General features: G+C 59.4%; 2 protein-coding genes across 3 annotated transcripts; one reads left to right on the plus strand and one right to left on the minus strand.

Moving 5' to 3' along the window:
- Nucleotides 1–29: 29 nt before the first annotated feature.
- TIE1 (tyrosine kinase with immunoglobulin like and EGF like domains 1) lies at nucleotides 30–13685 on the minus strand. Of its 2 annotated transcripts, none has more exons than XM_062003594.1 (23): nucleotides 13108–13685; nucleotides 12379–12666; nucleotides 8886–8996; nucleotides 8621–8776; nucleotides 8393–8524; nucleotides 8000–8140; nucleotides 7691–7819; nucleotides 7441–7586; nucleotides 7146–7290; nucleotides 6743–6901; nucleotides 6446–6583; nucleotides 6033–6323; nucleotides 4717–5007; nucleotides 3888–4201; nucleotides 3590–3800; nucleotides 3336–3446; nucleotides 3035–3225; nucleotides 2801–2914; nucleotides 2574–2644; nucleotides 2333–2373; nucleotides 2112–2208; nucleotides 1724–1823; nucleotides 30–1458 (listed from the first exon to the last, which is right to left on the minus strand). In XM_062003594.1, the coding sequence occupies exons 1-23, from the start codon at nucleotides 13151–13153 to the stop codon at nucleotides 1387–1389; spliced, it is 3495 nt and encodes a 1164-aa protein (XP_061859578.1). In that variant the 5' UTR covers nucleotides 13154–13685; the 3' UTR covers nucleotides 30–1386. The 2 variants fall into 2 exon arrangements, with proteins under 2 accessions (XP_061859578.1, XP_061859579.1); XM_062003595.1 differs by having other exon boundaries at nucleotides 4008–4201; nucleotides 13108–13684.
- Nucleotides 13686–16706: 3021 nt separating this feature from the next.
- Nucleotides 16707–21082, plus strand: C10H1orf210 (chromosome 10 C1orf210 homolog). Its single transcript, XM_062003276.1, has 5 exons — nucleotides 16707–16736; nucleotides 16874–16974; nucleotides 18876–19383; nucleotides 19944–20090; nucleotides 20605–21082. Exons 2-5 carry the CDS (start codon nucleotides 16888–16890, stop codon nucleotides 20952–20954), a joined length of 1092 nt encoding a protein of 363 aa, XP_061859260.1. The 5' UTR covers nucleotides 16707–16736; nucleotides 16874–16887; the 3' UTR covers nucleotides 20955–21082.
- Nucleotides 21083–21488: the final 406 nt, after the last annotated feature.

The following is a 21488-nucleotide window of genomic DNA, read 5'->3' on the forward strand; positions in this document are numbered from 1 at the left end:
TTCACACCAAAGAGCACTGGAGGCCAGAATGGAAATCAGAATGGTGTTTTTGATACCAAAAGTGGAAACACCATTGAGGAAAAAAGACTCTTGTTCAGAAAGGCAAATGCAAATGCTTCTGCCTCCAGCTGGGATACTGGGCTCTTGGAGGAGCAGCCCTTGCTTCACATAGGCTGCAGCAGATGTCTCGCTGGGCAGCTGGATGGCATGCCCAGGGCTTTGCAAGCTGAAGCCAGCAGAGGTGAAGCCCTCCCACTGTCAGCACAACCAAGAGCAGCAGTGCAGGGCGAGGGGCCGCAGCCTGGGGACAGGTCAGCGCAGAGCCCAGCGCCCGGCACGCGAGAGGGAAGGACCCCGGCGGCCACGTCCCAGCAGTGAGGCCCAGCGGCCTTACCCAGCGGCACAGCGCGGGCTGGGTGGGCAGGAAGGGTGCAGAGCTGCACAGGGACTGGCTCGAGGAGCGAGGCCATCCCCATGAGGCAGGGCTGTCTGAGGGGAAGCTGCAGGGACAGTTTCCAAGCGTGCGAGAGGCGGCTGTGCACAGGGGGGCATAGTCATGTCCCATATCCCCCGGGCACAGGACAAAGTCTTAAATTGCAGGGGAGCCATCCCAGCTGGATACTAAGAAAACCCATCCCCATGGCATGATGAGACCTGGAGACTGTCCTGGGGTGCTGGGGCATCCCTGGGAATCATCGGAGGACCCCAACATGGACAGAGTCCTGAGGAGTGACCACCACGGCAGCAGACCATCGGGTGCCTGCATCCTGTTCCCTCATGCCATCAGAGGGGCAGAGCTGTGTCCTCCCTCCTCTCCTCTGGACGTGTCTGCCTGTTGCCCTGTTTATTGTCCTTAGGGTAGAGCTGGCACCTCTGAAGGGTTAATGCAGAGCTGGAGACAGTGCACAACGAAGGTTGTCCCTTGTCACGTTGCGCCCCTCAGGGTGGCCTGTCCCAAGGCAGCAGCAACGCTCACAGCCCTGCTGGCTCCACTGCAGGGCCAGAGCACGCTGAGAGCTGCAGGGTAGGCAGCTGCCAGGTCACTGCTTCCCTTCTTGCCCCGAAGCTTGGGCATTTGTGTCCTTGGGCTCAGGTGGCAGCCCCGTGCTCCTTGAGAGAGCTCCTCTCCTGCCCGCTTTGCTGCAAGCACCCTGCTGCTGCCCATCCTTGGAGGGCCATCCCAGCATGTTGCTCAGCAGCCTGGGGCTGTGTCAGTGGCCGGTGGCACACCAGCGTGGCCAGCACGTGCTGGGTGGGCAGCCAGGGAGGGGATGGCACAGTCCTGCTGCAGGGAAGGCACGCTCAGGAAGAGGCACCAGTGTCCCCACAGCCCTGTCCCTGCAGGCTGGGGCCAGCATTGCCCTTCTGCACGGTGCCAGCGCAGCCTCACGCCTCCTCAGCAGTGGCATCGATCCCTGCGTAGGTGAAGTTCTCAAACAGGGCCATGTTCACGTAGGCCTGCGGGGAAACCCCAGTCAGGAGCTGGTTAGGACAGTGTCCCCATCTACCTCCCATCCCTGCTGGCACTCTCACAGGCACTGTTCTCTGTGGGGGGAGGCCACGGGGCTCCTCACACCCAAAAAGTGGCGCTGGGGTTACCCCTACATGTGGTCACATAGGTTCTGCTGCTGCATGTAACTCCCTCCCTGAGCCCAAGGGATGCTCCAGCATTCCAACAAGCCCTGTGCAGGGCCAACATCCTTCCTGAACGGCCACCACTCACCTTCCTGGCCTCCAGCATGCGGATGAGCTGCATGGAGATCTGGGCGAAGGGCGGGCGCTCATAGGGGCGGTCACGCCAGCACTGCCGCATCAGCTCGTACCTGCGGGCACAGAGCCACTGGCAGCTCAGGGTGTGACGAGGAGAGGGGAGAAAGGCTGTTTGTGGGAGATGGGGGGGAAGCAGGCAGGAAACTAAAGCCCAGGAAGGGTGTTTGGTGTGTGTGACCCCAGCTCACCCCCTAGCCACAGTACCAGGGGATCAGGTGGGAGATGCTGCAAGTTGGTTGGAGCCTTCTGGGGCAGTGGGGTGAGGAGGACGTGGCTGGGGCTATCAGTGGGGTCAGGGGGATGTGGATGCTGCCATCAGCCGGGGCTCTCTGCCCACTTACACCTCATCATCGCAGTTGCGTGGCTTCTCCATGCGGTAGCCCTGGGGCAGCTTCTCGTAGAGCTCAGCACACGTCATCCCGCAGTACGGCGTCCCCCCTGCAGCCACAGACACGGCGCTGGCTGCAGCAGGGGCGCTTCCCGGGCCGTCCCCTCCAGTGCTGCAGGAGGGCTGCACCAGCGGGCACGCCAGTGAAGGCAGGGGACACAGAAAGGGCCTTACCCAAGCTGACGATCTCCCAGAGCAGGACACCAAACGACCACCTGAAATGACAGGAGCTGAGGCTATGACGGAGGCAAAACCCAGGCTGGAGCAGGCAACCAGGGTTTGGGCCAAGCTGGCAGGTCTTCAGGGAGGTGCATCAGCATCACCTCCTGCCCTTGCAGCACCCAGAGCACCCGGAGAGGGATGGAAGTGGCCACAGTCATGACCCAGTCCCGGTGCCCCTGCCCACAGAACTTACACGTCGCTCTTGGTGGTGTACACGCTGTAGTTCAGGGACTCTATGGCCATCCAGCGAACTGGCAAGCGGCCCTGGGGAAACAGAAAGCGACCATCAGGGGAGAGAGATGCTCTGTGGATGGAAGGCAGCCATCACCCAGCCAGGCCTGGCATGGTGGGTCATTCCTGCCCGCAATGGGGATCCTGCCCATTGCATCGGTGCAGAACCCATGGAGACTCTTTGCTCACCATTGTCTTCTTCACATAGACCTCCTCCCCTCTGGAGAGGCCGAAGTCGGCAATCTTGGAGGCCAGGTTTTCCCCCACCAGAATATTCCTGGCTGCCAGGTCCCTGTGAATGAACTGGAAGCGGCCAGCAATCAGCAGGAGCCACACGCTCCCTCCCACTAGCCCCAGGGGTCTTGTGCCCTGGGGAGTCACCAGACCCCAGGGGAACCATGCTCTGAGGGGCTTGCTGGGTACCTGCTTCTCACTCAGGTACTGCATCCCCTTGGCCACGTCTGAAGCAAACTGGAGGAGCTGCTGGGAGGTGAGGGTGGAGGCAGTGCCGTGCTCCTTGGCAAAGGCCGGGTCTGTCTCCAAGACCCGGCTCTTGCGGAGGAAGTCGAGCAGGTTTCCGTAGGGAGCGTACTCAATGGCGATGTACAGGTAGCCTTGGGGACAGCAGGAGGCTGGGCTTGTGGGGCTCTCCTCAGCAAAGAGGAATACACAGCTGGGCAGGGGCTGTGGGTCTGGGGAGAGGGGAGAGGGAGACAGTTCTCACCTTTGTTCTCACAGGCGCCCAGCAAATTGATGATGTTGGGGTGATGGCCCAGTTTGCACAGCACCTCCAGCTCCCCGGCGAAGTCCCGATGGTCATTCTCCGAAGCAAACTCTGCAAAGAGGGGACAGATGCTTCAGCTCTACAGCAAGGGCCCTTCCTCTGCTCCTCCACCAACGGCTCCTGCTCCTCCTCAGCATGGCCCAGGATGCAGCTGTGTCCCCCAGCCCACCCTGCCCACCTTCCCCCATGCTCACCTTTCAGCATCTTGATGGCCGCGTTCATCTTCAGGCCATCCTTTTTGATCATGGCCCTGATGACCTGCCCGAAGTTGCCCTCCCCAATCATGTCCTCAAACTTGATGTCTTCCCACTCCAGGATGGGGTAGCTGAGGGGCTCAGGCTGCGGCTTGGGCCGGCGTGTCAGGGTCAGGGTCCCCGAGTTAAACTGCAGGATGGTCTCTTCCCCCTGGCAGACGGGAGCGGGTGAGGTTAGAGGCACCGGGCACCCCTCTGCCCGTGCGGCAGATGGCGTGGGCAAGGCTGATCTCCGCACCCTCTCCGCGTGGAGGTGAGGTCTGGCTGCATCCGGACTGGAAGCTACGGAGCGTGACCTGGATCGGGCTGGGACGTGGGGAGCTGGGGACACGGTCCTGGCGGGGCAGGCGGCACTCACCGAGCCAGACTGGTACGTAAAGGTGCGGCGGCGGTGGAAAAAGTTCTTCTTGATGAGGAAAAGTGCCAGGAGGGCAAAGAGGATGGTGAGGCAGGTGACAGACACAGAGCCAACGATGGCCAAGAGCAGCTGCTGGTCTATTCCTGCCTGCTCGATGCTCTGGCTCCCCAGGCTGGGTGGCACACTCAGCATTCCTGCCAAAAGGAGGGATGGAGGGTCGTGGTCCTTGGTTAAGCCCTGCTCAGGCTGCATGGGTGGCCAAGCACCAAGATGGCAGCCCTCTCCCAGCACCCCGGGACCCCGTGAAGACACCACAATCACATCACAAGCTCCTGGTGCCACGATGGCACAGGAGCTGGGGTGTCACTGCCTGAGCTCTGCCACCAAACCCAGTGGTTTCTGGACCTCCAGCTAGCTCTAGGTCCAGCCACCTTCTCCTCCTGTGACAGCTCTGCCCTGCTCCTCTAGCCCCTGGCACACGCCCTCTGGCCAAGGCAGAGCCACTCTGTGGGTACCACGCTCTTCCATGCCACCCCTGCCCCATCAGAACTAGGAGAAGCAGGATTTCTGAAGACACCCACAGGTGTTTTGGGCTTGGGCTGCTGCTGCTTTAGAGCCACTTTCTGCAGTTACTGTAAGCACCCTGGTCACTCTTGGATGACCTAGATGCTGAGCCCAAGCTCCAGCAGTGCTGTGAGACCCCTCTCACCGTCCCCCAGGGTCTTGGCTTTCACAGGCTGGCTCCATTCCCCCGGCACATGGGAGTTGGCACGGACACGAAACTGGTAGCTGGTGCTGGCATTGAGGCCTCCAACGATCTTGGTGGTCTGGGCACCGCTGTCGGTGTCGATCCACTGAGGCTCGCTGGTGCCCCCCACCTGCTGCAGCTCCACGATGTACTTGGTGATGCCCCCGTTGGGGTACTCAGGGACCTGCCAGGACAGCTTGACAGCAGTGTCGGACACGGACTCTGCTGAGAGCAGCCGTGGGGAGGAGGGCCCTGGGACAAGGAGAGGAGAGCGTCAGTCCCAGCACAGGGGCTCCTGGCGCTGGGCGCTGCTGGGAGGCCCGGGCCCTGCAGACAGCAACGGCAACCGAAGCTGTGCCAGGCTTCAGGGACCTGTGGGGAGCCCTGGACCCTGCTTGGAGGAGGTGCAGGAGGAGGTGGAGCTGCTCTCCAGGTACAACGGCGGGGCAGGACTGTATCCCCCAAGTGCTGCCAGCCTCAGGGACCATCAAGCTAGATGTCTGGGTATTGACTATCCCTTAGAATACTATATTCTTTCTTCGACTCTCCCTCACACATAATATTTCCACTGCCTCCTCTGAGCCTTCTCCAGCCTGCCCACATCCCTAAACCTAAGTCACACAAAGCTCTTGCAAGCTCCAAGCAAAGAGAAACCCACATCCTCTAAGCCTGATGCCCACCAGCCGTCCCAACACGTACCAGGTGGTGCTGAGCCTCACTAACGGCCTCGTGTGCTCCTTCCCCATTGGCTGCCAGAAAAGTTGGTCAGGCTAATGGCCCACCTCCTCCCAATCTCCCATCCACATGGTGGCTGTGTGCCCGTGTCTGTGTGTGCACAGGAGGGACTGTAGATCTCCCCAAGCCCTAGTCATCATCCAGCAAAATTACCAGGCAGCAGGGTTAAAGTGAACCAAAGGGACTTTCACACAAAGTATGGTCATATAGAAGAGCTTGCTGCTACAGGGGGTTCTAAAGGTTGCAAGAATGGACACATCCATCAGGCCTTGGGCAAGGGTGCAGAGGACCTCAAACTTGACGTTACAAACTCATTTGTGAGCATCACTTGTGATGGCCTGAACGTCACATTCACCTTAAGATGTTTCTCAACTGCTTGGTGCTGGAGGCTGCGAGGTATAGTGGGGAAATGAGGACCCATTTTCCCCAAGCAGGCGTTCATGCTCTATCTGAGGTGGGATACAGGGGCAGCGAGACCTGTGGATGGTTGCTGCTGCCATTCTGACTTATCATTGTAATTCCCTGTGTTCCAGCGGACTCACCTTTGCTGTTGATCATGACCTTGTAGAGGTCGGAGGGAGGCCCCAGGCTGGCGCAGTGGTACACCAGCACTTCCAGCCCATATTCCTTGTTGAACTCCAGGTCCCCGATGCGGGCAGAGAGCACAGAGATGGACGTGATGTTTTTCTTACAGACCAGCTGCCTTGCGGAGTCGAAGAGGTGGACGATGAACCCATGTGCCGGCTCGTGGTTACTTGGCAATTTCCAGTTGACGTGGAGTGTGTTTTTCTCCTCTATGGACCAGCCTTCAATCACAGGCTTGACTGTGGGCTCTGTAAACAAAAGGGCAGCAAAACCTCACGGTGCGCCAGCCCCTGGGCTTTGCCAACCCTGCACCGTTCAGGGTTAGTGGTAGGGTCAGCGTTGGGTCAGGATGAGGGAGATGGAGGCTCACCAAGGCACTCAGTCACCATGACAGCCTCGGGCCCCTTGCTGCCCTCCCCACCGTCCCCCGGCCGGCTCAGCTGCACCTTGACGATGTAGGCGGTCACTGGCCGGAGGTTCATGAGGGTGATGTTCTCGCTGTTGTCAACTGTTGGCCAGGAGGACATGTCAAAGCCATGCCCATGACCCACCATCTGCCCCGCCACTGGCATCCCCTTTGGTGTGGAGGTAGGAGCAGCTGGCTGGAACAGCCGCGTTCTCCTGCCCAGGCCCTACCTGGGTCCCCCAGCCTCTGGCAGATGCATACCCACAATGGATGACCACTCCGAGGTGTCGTCCTTGGGCTTGTAGAGCAGCTTTATGGAGGTGATGGGCCCGTCCCCAGAGAAGCAGTCCACAGGAGACACCACGAGCTGGCGGCTCTGCTTGGCCAGCAGACGGGGGGGGCTCAGCGGCGCTGGCGGCACTTGGGGCAGAAGGAGGGAATGACACCAGTGGGACTGGGAGCAACGAAGAGCAGAGCATGCCTACCTGCACCACCTCTTGGCTCCTTCCAGCTTTGCCAGGGAAGCCTTTTACCACCACCCAAACCTGTCTGCTGGCACCGTGGCACCCAGCCCAGTGTGGGGGGTTTGGCATTGCCACAGTGCGCTGTTGGCCTTCCCTAGGAACCATGGCTTGTCCTACTTATGCCACCACCTTTTCCTCACCTCGGATGTTAACCTTGACTTTCCGGCTGTCCTGGCCCCCGGTTGTGGAGACCCGGCACTCCCAGAGCCCCGTGTCTGCCTTCGTCAGGCGCCGCACCTGAAACTCGCAGGTGATCTGCCCTCGCTCGATGATCGCTTTGATGAGCTGCGGGCACAGAGGGTGCCCTCAGCCCCCGGCTCAGCCCTCCAGCTCCCTGTGCTGGCCTGAAGCTGCCCAGCAGCCCAGCAGAGAGATGGGTGCTTTGGAGGGAGCTGGCAACACGGGGATGGCGGGGCCAGGGCACGGCGGCGGTACCTTGAGCACGGTGCCATCGGCCTTGCGCAGCTCCACGCTGTCGCTGGTGGGCAGCGGGTTGCCAGTGGCCACGCAGCTGACGATGGGCTCCGAGCCCAGGTTGAACTCCAGCTCTGAGGCCGGCTGGATGATCTGGGGAAAGCGATCTGGCACACAGAAATGGGCACTAGGTGAACCCCCATTGCTGAAGAAGCCGAAGCCCGCTGAGGGTGAGGGGCAGAAACCCAGCACAGCCCCATGCTGGGCTCACCTGACTTCTCGCAGCGCTGCCCGTGCCAGCCCGCCGGGCAGACGCAGCCGCTGAAGCGGTTACAGCTGCCCCCGTTTTGGCAGGCGCACGCCAGGGCACAGTCGGGGCCGTAATATCCTGTGGCACAGGCTGCGGGAAGAGGAGAGAGCGCTGCTACCCCCGAGCGTGACGGGGCAGCCGGTGCAGGCAGTGGTGCTGCTCAGGCTGGGAGAGGACTGCAGGGGTGTTGCTGCTGCAGGAGAGCAGAGCTGGGCCCCAGAGGATGCCCAGGCTGGACGGGTGACCTGATGGATGCCCACATCCCTGTACCTTGGTTGCAGCGGGAGCCACTCCAGCCTGAGGCGCAGGAGCAGCCGTAGGGATCCGGCAGGCAGAAGCTCAGTCCCCTGCAGCCCTGGGCTCTCTGACACGTCTCCTGGCAGTTGCGGCCAAACTGTCCTTCCTGGCAGGCTGCAAAAACAAGCGTGGTCTGTCCTCACCCACCATCCTGAGTGCCCCGAGCCCTGGATCGCCACCCCGAGCAGGCACAGGAGCCGTATCCTGCCAAGAAGGTGGATGGTCCAGCCCTGGGGACACCGTGGGTGAAGAGGCACTGAGGATGCACGTGGAGCTTCTGGCCACAGTGCCTGGGTCTGGGAGTGCAGAGAGGCCCAAACATATGCCTTGGGCACAGCCCCAGCGGCTGGGCAGCCCGGCACCTACCTCGCTCGCAGCGGGTGCCCATGAACCCGGGAGGGCAGACGCATTCGCCAACATGGTCGTGGCAGACGCCGCCGTTCAGACAGTCGGGACAGTCCTTCTCACAGGACGGGCCCCATTTCTTTGCAGGGCAGGCTGTGGAGAGAGTACAGTGGGTGCAGGGGGCACCAGGCTGAAGGGCAGGGCACGGCTGCCCATCGCTGCGGGCTGGGGAGACAGAGCCCTGCTCACCTCTCACAATCAGGCGGTAGAAGGCACTCCACAGAGGGCTGTCCCCCATGAACGTGGCACTGTAGACACCATTTTCACTCACGCTGACGTTGGGGAGCGTCAGGGTGACAAGGTCACCCCGCACCTCCCCTCGGTCCGTGGTCTGGTAGTAGGTACCTGTGAGGGGGCTGAGTGTGACCCAGAGCTCCCCCTGTGCCCCCAGGGCCAGCACCAGGCCCTGCCTGGGAGCAGCCCCAGCCCCACGTCTGCTCTCAGAGCCACTTGCCATTTCTTTTCCACATAACGTCCGTCTGCTTCCTCTTGAGGACTTTGGCAGAGAAAGTGGCCGGCTCAGCAACATTCACAGACTGCGTGGCCTTCACTGGGAAGAGGTGGGCTATGGAGGAGGAGGAGGGGGGAGCAGGCTGAGCAGTGGTTTGCCCCCTGAGTCACTGGCAGCCCCACACCACTCACCTCACATCACAGTCCTGGTGCAGCCCAGCACCCCACCACACGTTTCTGCTGGGACATCATGATGTGCCTCCCCATCTGCCCTGTGTGGCACCCCCTCAAGACTCTGCAGGGACAGAGGCTTCCTTCCTGGCCTCTCCAGTCCCCTGGCAGTCAGTAAGGATGGGATGGGGCTCCGTGCCTGCTGGCCAGCTCGCCAGCCCTAGCCTGGTGTGGGATGCTGGTGGCAGCAGCCTGGGGAGGTGACACATCCACACAGTGCATCCTGCTCGCTGCCAGCCGGGGAGGTGCAGGGGGGCTGCACACAGCACGGGCGGGTGAGGGGCACATGGGGAGGCTGTGCACCAGCCCATGAGACCAGTGGCTCTGTCATGGCTCTTTTCCTGATTTCTCAGGTGCTGGGGCATGCAAATAAACACTCAAGAGTATTAACGTGAGTCAGCCAGAGCCCAGCTTGCAGCACCAACCAGGCTCTAAATACCTTAAGTCCCAAGAAACCAAGCCCTGGGTGTGCCAGGACAGACAGTAAAGGGCATGGGGTGTGTGTGGGGAGTGTGCGTGCCGGCTGTTGGAGCCTGCCAGCACACTCTCACACACAACAAAAGCAGCCACAGGGGGTTGGAACTAAGGCGCATGCAGCCTTGCATCCTGCCCCAGCAAGGCCAGGGGCCGGGAGGAAGCGGCACATGCTGCAGGCACCTCGGGGTTACCCATCCTGGCAATGCCCTGGCATCACCTCCCCACCCATCCCTTTAGCTGGAATCTTTCCACCACAGATCCTGCAGTCCCTTGTGAAAGGCACACAGATGTGGCTCTCATCCTGTCTCACTCATGGCAGCGAGAGCCCAAGTCTCCTGGGGATCCCCAAACACAGTGCTTTGTATTTACCCACACTGAATTTCATCTGTTGCTCTGTCACAGCTCAGCAGTGCCTGCACCCCCCACCCAGCTCATCCATCCCCATCTCTGCGGGCAGCTGGGGGACAGCAGCCAGCATGGGCACTTTTTCAGCCCTCTGTAACCACAACCAATGGCAGAGTCCCTGCAGAGACTGTGCCGTGCCAGCAGAGACTCCCCTGCCTGACAAGAACCACAAATTAACTCCTATTCTTGCTCCTTTTCTTTTAGTCAGCTATTTACCCATGCAAAGACTTCCCCTTCCACTCTCTGGGTGTGAAGTTATTCCTAAAGAGCCTGTGAAAGTGCATTTTCCCAGTTTTCTCCAGGAAGACAAGCTGGCAGTGTCTCCTGGGTCACCCACAGCATCCTCACTACTGCTGCACCACTGCAAACTCATGCTGCCTCTTTCTCAGGGACCACAGAGCCACAAATTCTGCTCTTTATTACATTTTCTATGAATTTGCCCTGTTCCAGTTCAGCTTTACAGGCCTGGAACTCCCTACTCAGAAAGCTTTTAGGAAAGACATGCTATCTGCCCTCCGCTCATGCCCCACGGGCTGTGGCACAGCAAGCCCAGCCTGGCAACACCATGCTGTCCTGCTCTCTCATTTATCCCCTGTCTCCTGCTATCAGCACTGGCATTTCAGACAGATCCCCAGCAAGTTTCCTCAACTGCTCTCTCATGCACATGGATGCCAAATAAAGAGAAGAATTTGGATTTTCTTGCAATTGTTTTTTTCTGTGTGTCCTTCTGGATAGTGTAAAAAATAGTTTATCAGATCTAAAACCTTCTGAATGGATCTGTTTGGTTTGCTTGAGTTTTTTTTACAGCAAAAACTTCAATGTTTATCATCCTTCCAATATTCTTCTTCAGGCATGACCTTTTGGGAGCTGCCACCTCTCCTCTGACAGCATTTCCCATGGGCTTGAGTCATAGCCCGGGCCTGCTTTGGTGAGCTTTTGGGCGTAACAGGGGAGACAATATGTGCCAAACCTACCTGGTGGGCTCTATACCCAGATCTCCCTGCCCCTGCAAAGATGTACTTTTTCTTGATTACTTTTTTCCTTTATTTTTACTTCTTCTCTAAATTAAGCAAAGCAACAGCAGCTTGTTTGGCACTTGGCAAAGAGGCACTTGTAAGTCCTGCAGCAGCTCAGACCCAGGCAAGGACCAGTTCCCTCACTGTGCTGTTTCAGCCTGGCTATGTGGATGCAGGAACAGGGGGCTGGCTGGGAGCCCCCCACCATGGGACTCCCTGTCATGCTGATGGGGCTCCACAGACATCACCTCTCTCCAGGACTTATACATGGGGACACCTAGGGTGCAGAGCCCCCTGTGCACTCCTCACTATCATGCCACACACCCTGTCCCCTGGTGCCTCAATCTCCATCCTGGGGCCTCTGCTTGCTCAGACTGGCTGGCTTTGTTCCCGGTAGCACTGCTGCCATTTTTGAGTCAAACCTCTGTCCAAGGACACAGGCTGGTCTCTGCTCCTTGAGGGATACTTGGAGCCCACCAGCAGCCTCTGGTCCCCAGCTTGGAGATACTAGAGCTGCTTTCTAAAGCTGTGTTTTAACAGTATCCCCCCACTCTCATTCTCAGCAAAAAGGTCAACTGTTTTCAGCCAAAAGTTTCTACTAAAGAGCTAGAAAGCATCCTGATGCAAACTCCTATCACAGAAAATTTCAGTCCTAAAAGTTTAGCAAAGTCTCAAGAACAGAGGGAGTGGAGGTCAGGGGGGCAACATGAGAGAATACTGCCCTGGGTGGTATCCCTGCTGCTGGTCAGCCCAGGGATGCCCTTTTGGTTTATATGGCCCAAAATGGTAGCAGGGCACAAGAGCCCAGGAGATGAGTTGCCCTCGGATGCAATATGTCCTGACAGTGCCTCTTGGCAAGACCCCCACGCTGGAGCAGCGATGTGCTGCTGCAGCATGGTGCTCACCAAGTGCCTGGGGAGGCTGCTGGAGATATGCCCTGGCACCACCTCCTCCGGGGAGGCTGCTGGAGATACGCCCTGGCACTACCTCCTCCAGGGAGGCTGCTGGAGATATGCCCTGGCACTACCTCCTCCTGGGAGCCTGTGGCGGGAGCGTGGGGCTGCTATGGCTCTGATGCCCCTCACCCTGGTTAATGATTTCCAGACCCCACTGCCTCCTTCAAGGGCACTCGACTTCCTCTTGGACCTTGCCCTGCTCCCAGGCACTGTTCCCAGCCCAGCTGCCCGCCCACGCTGCTCCCTATCCCCACACACCTCCACGGGACTCGGCTGTGCTCCTCCAGCTGAACATCCCTCCCCTCTCTATCCCAGCAGTGCTGGCAGGCAGCAAGCCAAGCCCGTGGGTCACCGCCACCCCGGCTGCGGGGCACAGCGCTGGTAGCTCCCATGCAGGCGCCAGCATGCTCACCGTTGTGGCTGTTGTGGACGTACACCACTTGTGCCTGCTCGGTTGGAGTGCGCCCCAGGCAGTAGAGGATCCCCACCAGGTCGGCCATGGAGAAGCCCCTGGCCTGGACATGGTTGCTGTGGTTGCGGTAGTTTTGGAAGCCCGTCTTGGGGTGTGTCATCACGATCTTGTTCTCCCGCTCGATCTGCAGGTAGCTCACATCGCGCTCCCCCATGACGCAGGAGAGGAAGAAGTCAGAGTGAGACAGGCTCTGCACGTTGGCAATCAGGGTGATGTCCAAGATGGCCCCTGGGGTGGGGGAGCACAAGGACATGTCACGGCTGGACAAGGACAAGGCCATCCCAGCCCCGCCTAAGGGACAGAATCCGTCAACCAGATGTCTCCCCCTCTTCAGGAAATTTTTGCCACCCCCGGCCCAGGAGGCACAGACAGGGCACAGCTAGGTCAGGCTTAACTCCCCCACCATGAGCCAAGCGTGCAACAGGACAGGGGTCTCGGGGCCCCTCTCCTCCCATGAGCTCCCCATGCTCCAGCCCTGTGCTGGGGAGAGGCAGGCAGGGGAGGGCACTGCTGGCCTCTGAAGTCTCCAAATGGCCGATCACAAAGGGATGTTTCCTGCTTCCAAACCCTGCTCCCATGGCACCGCTGAGCTCTCACATCTGCCTCGTCCCACCAAGCCTCCCTGGGGCAGGGGCTGCTCCCTGGGGCAGAAGGAAAGGGTTGGTTTACCTGCCGGCCGTAAGAGGAGAAGCAGAAGATAAACCTGGAATCCCATGTCCTTGGAGCGTGTCCTGAATCTGGCAGAGGTCAGAAAATCCCCGGCATGTCCCAAACACGGGGATCAGAGGCCACGGCTGCCTAGGGGCTCCACGTGAGCAGCAGCTCAAGACCCCATCTCCCTGCCTGTGCCCCCCATGCCACCACTGCCCAGCTGCTCGGCGTCTGGGACAGCCAGGACCACCTCCTCTGGTGCATAGCCCGGGCACGGCAAGGAAGATGCCTCCGTCCTCACTTGCTCACGGGCCGCCTGGCTGCTCAGGAGCAGGGCTTGGTGGCAAAAAGGTCCCCAGTCCAGCGGCAGCTGTCCCGGGGAGCAGACGCCCACCCCTTCAGGGCTAGGGCTAGGTGCTCAGCACTCCCCGAGCCATACTGGGCCCCGAGCCTGGCCAGGAGATGTCCTAGCCCCGCTCCTTGCCCGCTGTGAAGAGGGTCTCATGCCCCAGCCCTCCTGGACAACAGCATCCCCTCGGTGCAGCCCCGTGGCTGGCGGCTGTGGGAAGGGCTCTCTGGAGCAGGGAAAGGAAAGGGGCCAAGGGGCCGTGGCTGGCGGCAGCGGCGCAGCCAAATCCTGTTTCCCATGCGGCGTTTCCTGCTCTCCACCCATTGTTCGGAGACGGCCCTGACTCCAGGAGCCGGTGGGAGCTGCCCTGCATGGGCTGTCCCCCGGCGGGCGGCGTGCGGCGGCGCTGAGGCCGCACACACCTCGGCCTCCTGCCGCCACGAGCCGGGCTGCCGAGGCATGGCCGCTCCTGGGCTCCAGGTGCATCCGGGGCCTGCCTCACGCCGCAGCGGCCTGTGGTGGGGCTGCTGTCTGGGCTGAGAGGGGCTGAGCAGGAACAGGGGCAGGGTGACAAACAGCTGGGCAGTCCACACGGACAGCGGCTACTGCCCCTGTAGCACTGTCCATGTTGCAGTAAACATGTCTGGAGGAGGTGAAAAGCAGCACAAAGCCTGGTTTCCCCTGAGTGCTTTCCTAGGCACAGCACCAGCGTGGGCACAGCACAGCATAGCCCTGCTGTCCCCCAGTCCTGTGAGGCTGCCCTGGCCTCCAGCTGGCTCTGGCAAACGAAAGGCATTCCCCAGGGAACCACCATGAGCTTCACCCTCCAAACCTCATGCTGTTTCACAAATCAGACTGTTCCCACGTGAAAGCCGGGGCTGCTGGGGAGCGAGCCTCATGTTTTGGTGTGTCCCAAGCCCGTGCCGTATCCGGCCAGAAATCTAAAGCACACATGGAGAGGAAGGGGAAATCCATTCATCATTTCCGACTATTTACAGCGTGCTCCAGGGCTGCGCGGTGCCCACGGTGTGCTGAAGGAGGGAGGGCAGGGAGCAGGGCTACCCTAGCACAGCCACCCAGCTACCCTGCTGCAGGAGGGGCAGGTGGGATCTGAAAAAGACACCACATGCAGCTGTCCCCATATGCCTGGAAAACTGAGCACGATGCCCTCCTGGGGAATCACACATCCCTCTTTACCTGGCCAACCCCAAGCTCATTTGCAAGTACTCAGGGTCAGGGACTCATCTGTGTGCTCAGTACAGCTGCAGGAAGGAGATAGATACAGAAATAGGTAGATAAATGCTTTCTTCCCCTAGTTGCATGGCTGTAGAGGCCAGCTGTGATCAGAACCATAACTGCCATCATGCCACTGCATGCAGCACCTGGGGAAGCCCCTCGTTCCGTGCTCCTCAGGCAGCACACAGAATCCTGAGTTACGGATGCACTCTGTGAAACCTCCTCCCACACAAAGATCCATTTGAGGCCAGGATTATCTACACAGAGCAAACACGCTTCATGGGAAGGCTTTGTGCTCCTCCGGGGAGCACAGCATGGCTCCTTGTGCTGCCCAAGGAGAACTGACACATTGCTCTGTGCTTTTGGGGCACGGGAGCCCCTTGGGGTCAGCTCTCCACACTGGGTGATGCCCAGGAGATCTCAGGGATCAGTCAGGGGATCTGACCCAAGCTGATTCGTCCTGTTGCATTTTTTTCTAGGAACACTTGGATAGCAACTGTCTATCTGTGCAGATCCCTTGTGTTGGAGGTGGGGTAGAAAACCTCTCTGGAAAGTTTTGTGAAGGGACCCAACCAGGATTCTACAGGTCCGTTTTAACCTTATATATCTCCAGAGGAGGAACTGGGTGAAGCTGAGCCCAGCCAAAGCCACACTTGCTCTCCTGGAACACAGACAGCTCCAGCCCAACCCACAGCACACTGAAAGCACCTGAATTTCTGCTGAATTCACCGACCTTACGTTTTTTGCTGAATCACAACGGACCAAAAAAAACCACCCAGAGTGACAAAAATACCCCTTTTTGTTATCATTTGCTCATTTTAATGCACAGCACCGCATGCCAGAAACCATAACGCACCGATACATTTCCTGATAGGAAATGCAAACGCCCTGCGAATCCACCGATGGGCTGGGCTGCCTCAGCAATGTTTTCTAGCTCTGCTTCTTTGGCTGCTTGTTTTGTTTTACGTGCAGGCAGGCCCTGCAAGGCTTGGTTAAGTGCTGCTGTCAACAGGCGTAAGAGCAGCCTGGGAGTGGGGTGGTGGAGCATCACGTCAGCAGGGCAGCCAGGGATCAGGCTCAGGCCTGGCTGTGCTGGCATCAACCACAGTCTCGCAGGGTGAGGGACAGGCTGCTGGGAAGCCCGTACCCTGGGGAAAGGGTGGGACCTGTGGCTGCAGAGATGCCCCTTGGCAGCTGGGGGAAGCAGGGCCACCCTGTCCCAGCTGCCCCTGAGGTGGAAACTGCAGATTTATAGCGCTCTTGTTAGCAGACGACTTCCTGACTCTGGGCGGGAGTGGGAATGGGGACTGGGGAGCAGGGAAGGGAGCTTGGGGCTCCTTCCTGCTGCAGAGACAAAGCTGCGAGCTGCTGGGCACTGCTGCCCCTCTCCTGCCAGGGCCGTGGCTCTGCCAGCCCTCAGCCACTCACCTGCCCCAGCACTAGTGGCCGTGGGAGCATGTCCCACCCTCCCATGTGCCAGCAAACACCCACAACATGCAGCTTTGACACGATTTCCCAGGCTTTCCCTGACCCCACAGCAGCGCTGGGAGGGAGCACAGCTGGCGAGCTGTGGTGATGGGGCACTGCCATCCTCTGAGACCTCCACAGGAGCTCTGGAAGCCTGAAACCCAATGAGACTTATTTTCCTTGTAGGACACTTTCCTGCTGTCTCAGCCCCAGCTTCTCTGGCTGAGGCTTTCCGTGTGACCTTGCCCTTGAGTGCATGGAGCTGGGGCACAGCGGCTGGCACAGCACTGGAGCTGGGCCCAGGCTGCTCTCCCCGAGCATAGGTATCTCAGGGTGGATGCCACAGACGTGCCCTCCTCATCCTCTGCCCCCTCAACACCTCCTGGTGCTCTGCTCCCACGGAGGCTGCCCCATGGCTCCCCACAGCCCACCAAGCAGATGCTGGCAGTCCCTCGGTCCTTGTCACGGGAGGCAGCAGCGGGAGGTGTCGAGGCATGGCGGTTAATGTGTAACTAGTGCCAGCACCTTTCACCCATGCACAGCGGTGGGGAGGGCGCGGGGCCACAGCAGCAGCCGGGCTGGCTCCCTGGCGCGGGTGGGCTGCGGCCGTGAGGCCGGGCCGCGGCGGCTCGGCGGGGGCCCGGGGCTGGGGGCTGGGGCCACACCTTGCCCTGAAGAGCTGGCTCCGCCGGCTTCTCAGCTCGCCCTGAGACTTGTTTTTCTGCCTGGCAGTTTCCTGGAGCCAAATGGCTCCTGTCCTCCTGCTCCGGGTGTGCGGCCTCCTCTGCGCCTGGTCACTGGTGACGGGACACCCATGTAGCCTCGACCACCAGGTAGGGGGAGACAGAGGGGTTGTGGGGTGGGCAGCAGCTGGGGGTGGGCAGCATGTGTGTGCAGAGCAGCGAGCCCTGGCAGGCAGCTCCTGCTCTGCGTAGCTGGAGAGACCTCGGCAATGGAAACCCACAGGAGCAGAGTTAACTGGGACATGTGCTGCGGCCACCAGCCACAGAAGTGGTTCAGTAACACCTGGAGCCTGGCTGGCCTGTTCCCAGCCCCACAGCACCTCTGCTCCCCGCCCCACAGCACCTCTGCTCCCAGCCCCACAGCACCCCTGCTCCCAGCCCCACTGCTCCCAGCCCCACAGCACCCCTGCTCCCAGCCCCACAGCACCCCTGCTCCCAGCCCCACAGCACCCCTCTTCCCAGCCTCAGGCTGAACACCTCACATTCACCAGAGTGTGGCAGGGCTGGCAAACCCTTGCCTGCACCATGGCATTTCTGACTCAGGGGGTCTCCTGGCTGCAGCCGTAGCACAGCTGCCTATAAGCAGAGCATGGGGAGCAGCAGCGAGGCACATCCCTGAGAGGTTCCCAGCTCTTTGCTTCCTTCTCCAGTGCATGGTGATGCAGTGACTGAAGCTAGAGTCAGAGCAACCGTGCGGTCAGGATCTCCGAGCACAAGATGAGTAGCAGGAAGCATAGGTAGCCCATCCCACCAGGACAAGCAGCGCAGCCAGCAGCATGGCTGCATGGGGCGGGAGCTGGGAGGAGGCAGGAAAAGCATCTGTCGTGGGCAGATGGCACAATGCAGTGCTGCCCACTGAGCTCTCAGATACCCCCTCAAAAGCTCTGAACTGTTTTCCCCAGCCTTCCTTGGCCCACCCACGTTTGGAGTTGAGACAAGATTTGTGTGGTGCCCAAGTGTCTTGGCCCCATTATAACCCAATCTTTGGTAGCCCAGGTTTCCAAGTGCACATCTGTTCCTCTACTAAGCAGGTACAGCAGGGCCTGATAAGAGATTTAGGGGCACAGAAGGGTGAAAGGAGAGGTGATCATGTGAGAGGCAAAGGAACTGAAAGGCTGGAAAACAGACAGACCTAGAAACCTGGGACTTCCAGTATGGCATCTCTGCCTGCAGGGCCCTAATATTGCATCAAGCAGGAGCTTGTGCTTGCCCAGCCAAACCAAAATTGCTCACCTGCCCTCTGGCAGCTTCAGTTTCAGTCGCTGTCCATCTTCCATAGAAAGTCCAGGCAGAAATAGTACAGACTGGGGGCTGATCCCCAAAGGCAGAGTGAATTTGGCTACCTTGCTTTTCAGGGGAAAAACAACTGGTCCATGTGGGTTGATTTATCATGCACTTTCAGGACAGCAAATGATCCCTGGTGTGTCTCATTTGCTAGTTAGCCACAGCTCACCTGCACTGAGCTGCTGCCACTCACAGTGTACCCTCAGAAACAGGAGGGAGCAGCTGGGAGCTCCTGACAGGGGTGCCTGGTGCAAGTCCCCCTGTGCTGCTGCTGCCTGCCCTCACAGCAAGCAGCATCTGACCCACTTCCCTGCTCCAGCTGTGAGGATGCTCCTGTGGCACACGAGAGCTCCCTGGGGTCTGGAGGTCAGGATCTAGGGGGGGAAGAGAAAGGCCTTCTGCCAGCTGATCCCATATGGCAAGCACTCTGTAAGGGAGGACGGGAGGATCACAACCTGGTCCCTTCACACCTGCCTCATATGTTTGGGATCTCTTATAGCTCTCCTGGGCTGTCCTGCTCATCTTTCTCCATTTATCCTGGCCCACACCAAACTGATAGCTTATGTATTTTTTAAACTTGTTTGTGTCTTCACTTTTTTAAACCCTGCAAGGGGAGTTAATTAAGGGATTTGCACTTCTGGGGAGTCTCTGTCTAGAGATTCTCCTGAGCATGGACAGCCCATCTCAGGCAGCAGCTCTTTTCCCAGGGATGGGCCGACTGCAATAGGAAGAGCCTCCTGCATGCTCCAAGCTCCCTTCCAAGCAACATCACTGGTTTGGACCTCTCCTTCAACTCCCTGGTTGTGCCCCGTCATGGGACCCTCTTGATGGATTTCCCTTCCTTGCACTCCCTCAACCTCTCTGGCAATGCCCTGCTAGCACTGAGCCCAGCAGTCTTCTCCAACCTCAGGGCACTGCGTGTACTGGACCTGAGCAGCTGCAGCATCGCCTCCCTCCACACAGATGCTTTCAAGGGCTTGAAAAACTTGCACACACTGCTCCTAAGAAACAACAGCCTGCAAGAGCTTGAGGCCGCTTTCCTCCTGCCTCTGAAGGCCCTTTCCCACCTGGACGTGCGGCACAACGCGCTGGTGTCCGTGGAGGCCGCAAGCCTGTGGGCGCTGGAGGCTGTCCCACGGGTGCAGCTGGAGGGGAACCCCTGGGTGTGCAGCTGCGCCGTGCGCCCGCTGTGGCACTGGCTACGGCACAGGCAAGGTGAGCAACCGGGGTGGGTGGCAGCAGAGGTGTGGGGAAGGAGGAACCCCAGGTGCAGCAGTCCCGCTCCATCCTTTAGCTCCAACACCTGGGCAAGCTCTGAGGTAATTTAGCCACTCTTCTGGGAAAGGTGCTGCACGTACACATCAGCCCCTAAATCTTCCTGTATGCATCTACGTGGAGTCATCACATTTTCAAAAGCTGCTGAGCATTTGGCACCTTCTCCTGTGGAGCTGAATCAGGCTTCAACCCTCTGAGCTCAGCTCCCAGGCGAGAGCAGCCCTGTGACATGGGGTTTCTGTCAGCATCCATGAATTTGGCATTATGCAGTTAAAAGGAGCCTGCTAATCACAGTCACACCTTGCACAGCTCCTCGTTCAGGGAGGTTTTTCTTTGGTTGTGCCTTACGACGTGCAGAGGGCTGGTGAGGCTAGAGGCCAGGGCCAGCAGCACCTTGTGATGTGGCCCATCAACCCAGGAGCAAGCAGAGATCACCTTCTCTAAACTGGGGAGGGGACAGGTGAAGACCCCTGTCCCACCTTAGCCTGTGTGTCTCCCAGCTGTGCAGGTGACCTGCGCGTCGCCCCCGGGGCTGCAGGGCCAGGAGATCGCAGCTCTGGATTCCCAGGACCTGGGCTGCCCGATGATGCAGCGCTTTCCTCGGGGAGTCAGCACGGAGCAGCAGGTCACAGCGTCCAACAGCAACAGTAAGTTGAAGCGTCCATAAGGTCTGGCTCCCTCCTGCCATCCATCACTCCTGAGGGGACAGCAGGTAGAGACTCCCTGCTCTGCCCCACAGTCCCAGGAGCTCAGGCTGCCCAGCTACTGCTCGTGCAGTGACCTGGTGGGGAAGGGTGAGCTCCAGCAGTGGCTTGGTGGGGAGGGGTGAGCTCCAGCAGTGGCTTGGTGGGGAGGGTGGATACCACCTGGAGGTGTTTGCTGGCTCTGCAATGGAAAAGTTGGCAGATTGCACAAAGCCACTCAGAGCACAGAGTCCATTATGATGGGCACCAGTGTCAAGCAGCCACCCAGCAGTTTCCCCTGCAGTGTTCACACCTCATTGGTAGCTATCTTTTGGTGAAAAGCATTTATATTGCTGCTAAGGAAGACAATCCCATGCTGGCTGTGTGCCACAGGCATGCACAGGGCTGGCTGCTGAGGAGCACTGGGTATGTCACAGGCTGACTTGCCATGTCCTGATGTGCCTTTCCTGCATTGCAGCCACCACGCTGCCCACTGGGAAGGGGGGAAGGAGCTGGCCCTACCTGGTGGGATTCTTAGTGGCAGCAATCAGCCTCTCCATCCTGATTGCTCTGGCTGCCAAATGCAAGCTCTTCCACAAGAACTTTGCCAGCTACCGCCACCAGCCTCTGCCCGAAACCAGCTCCATTGGAGGCAGCCCCATGGAGCACAGCAGCGACTGGGACAGGGGCTCCTTGGGCAGCCACCCCATGCCCAGTGCTGCTGACCTGCAAGCTGAGGATGATGATGGCTTCATTGAGGACAACTACATCCAGCCAAATGAGCAGCTGCCAGAGGAGGAGGAGCAGGAGTCACACCTCTCCATCTGAGCCTGCAGCCCAGTCATCTCCACTGTAGCATCTCACTGCCTCCCTCCATCTCCATCTTCTTCCTGCCCTTTCCCACTAGCCCTTGGCTGTTGGTCCTATGTGGCTGCAGAGGAGAGGAGAGGAGAGGAGAGGAGAGGAGAGGAGAGGAGAGGAGAGGAGAGGAGAGGAGAGGAGAGGAGAGGAGAGGAGAGGAGAGGAGAGGAGAGGAGAGGAGAGGAGAGGTGGGAATGGCAAAGAAGGCTGAAGGCAGCCACCCCATGGTGCCCCCTTGTGACACTGGTGGGGTGCACTGGCACAGGGCCACCAGAGCTGCTGCTGCTGCTCTCCCAGCCCTGCTCAGATGCTGAGGATGAAGGAGACGGTGCCCATCGTGTCCTGGCAGCCTGGTTGGGGGGAAGAGGAGCCTGGCCTGCTGCAGCCTCTGGGGTCTTGCTGCCCCACAGCTGGTCCCAGCCCTGCCCTGTCCCTCCATGCCTTGTCACTCTGGAGTGTGATTAAAGCATGATTTAACCCTGCTTCTGCCTGCAATGGTTT

Source organism: Colius striatus, chromosome 10, assembly GCF_028858725.1.
Source record: "Colius striatus isolate bColStr4 chromosome 10, bColStr4.1.hap1, whole genome shotgun sequence".
In the NCBI taxonomy this organism is placed as follows: domain Eukaryota; kingdom Metazoa; phylum Chordata; class Aves; order Coliiformes; family Coliidae; genus Colius; species Colius striatus.

Excerpts from the sequence above, each read along its gene's own strand:
- C10H1orf210 (XM_062003276.1), top strand. The coding sequence starts at position 16,888 with ATGGCTCCTGTCCTCCTGCTCCGGGTGTGCGGCCTCCTCTGCGCCTGG. Across the intron at positions 16,975-18,875 it reads CATGTAGCCTCGACCACCAG|GGATGGGCCGACTGCAATAG; the intron begins GTAGGGGGAGAC and ends CTCTTTTCCCAG. Across the intron at positions 20,091-20,604 it reads CACAGCGTCCAACAGCAACA|CCACCACGCTGCCCACTGGG; the intron begins GTAAGTTGAAGC and ends CCTGCATTGCAG.
- TIE1 (XM_062003594.1), bottom strand. The coding sequence starts at position 13,153 with ATGGGATTCCAGGTTTATCTTCTGCTTCTCCTCTTACGGCCGGCAG. Across the intron at positions 6,324-6,445 it reads CATGGTGACTGAGTGCCTTG|AGCCCACAGTCAAGCCTGTG; the intron begins GTGAGCCTCCAT and ends TTTTGTTTACAG. Across the intron at positions 1,824-2,111 it reads CGCAACTGCGATGATGAGGT|GTACGAGCTGATGCGGCAGT; the intron begins GTAAGTGGGCAG and ends CTGTGCCCGCAG.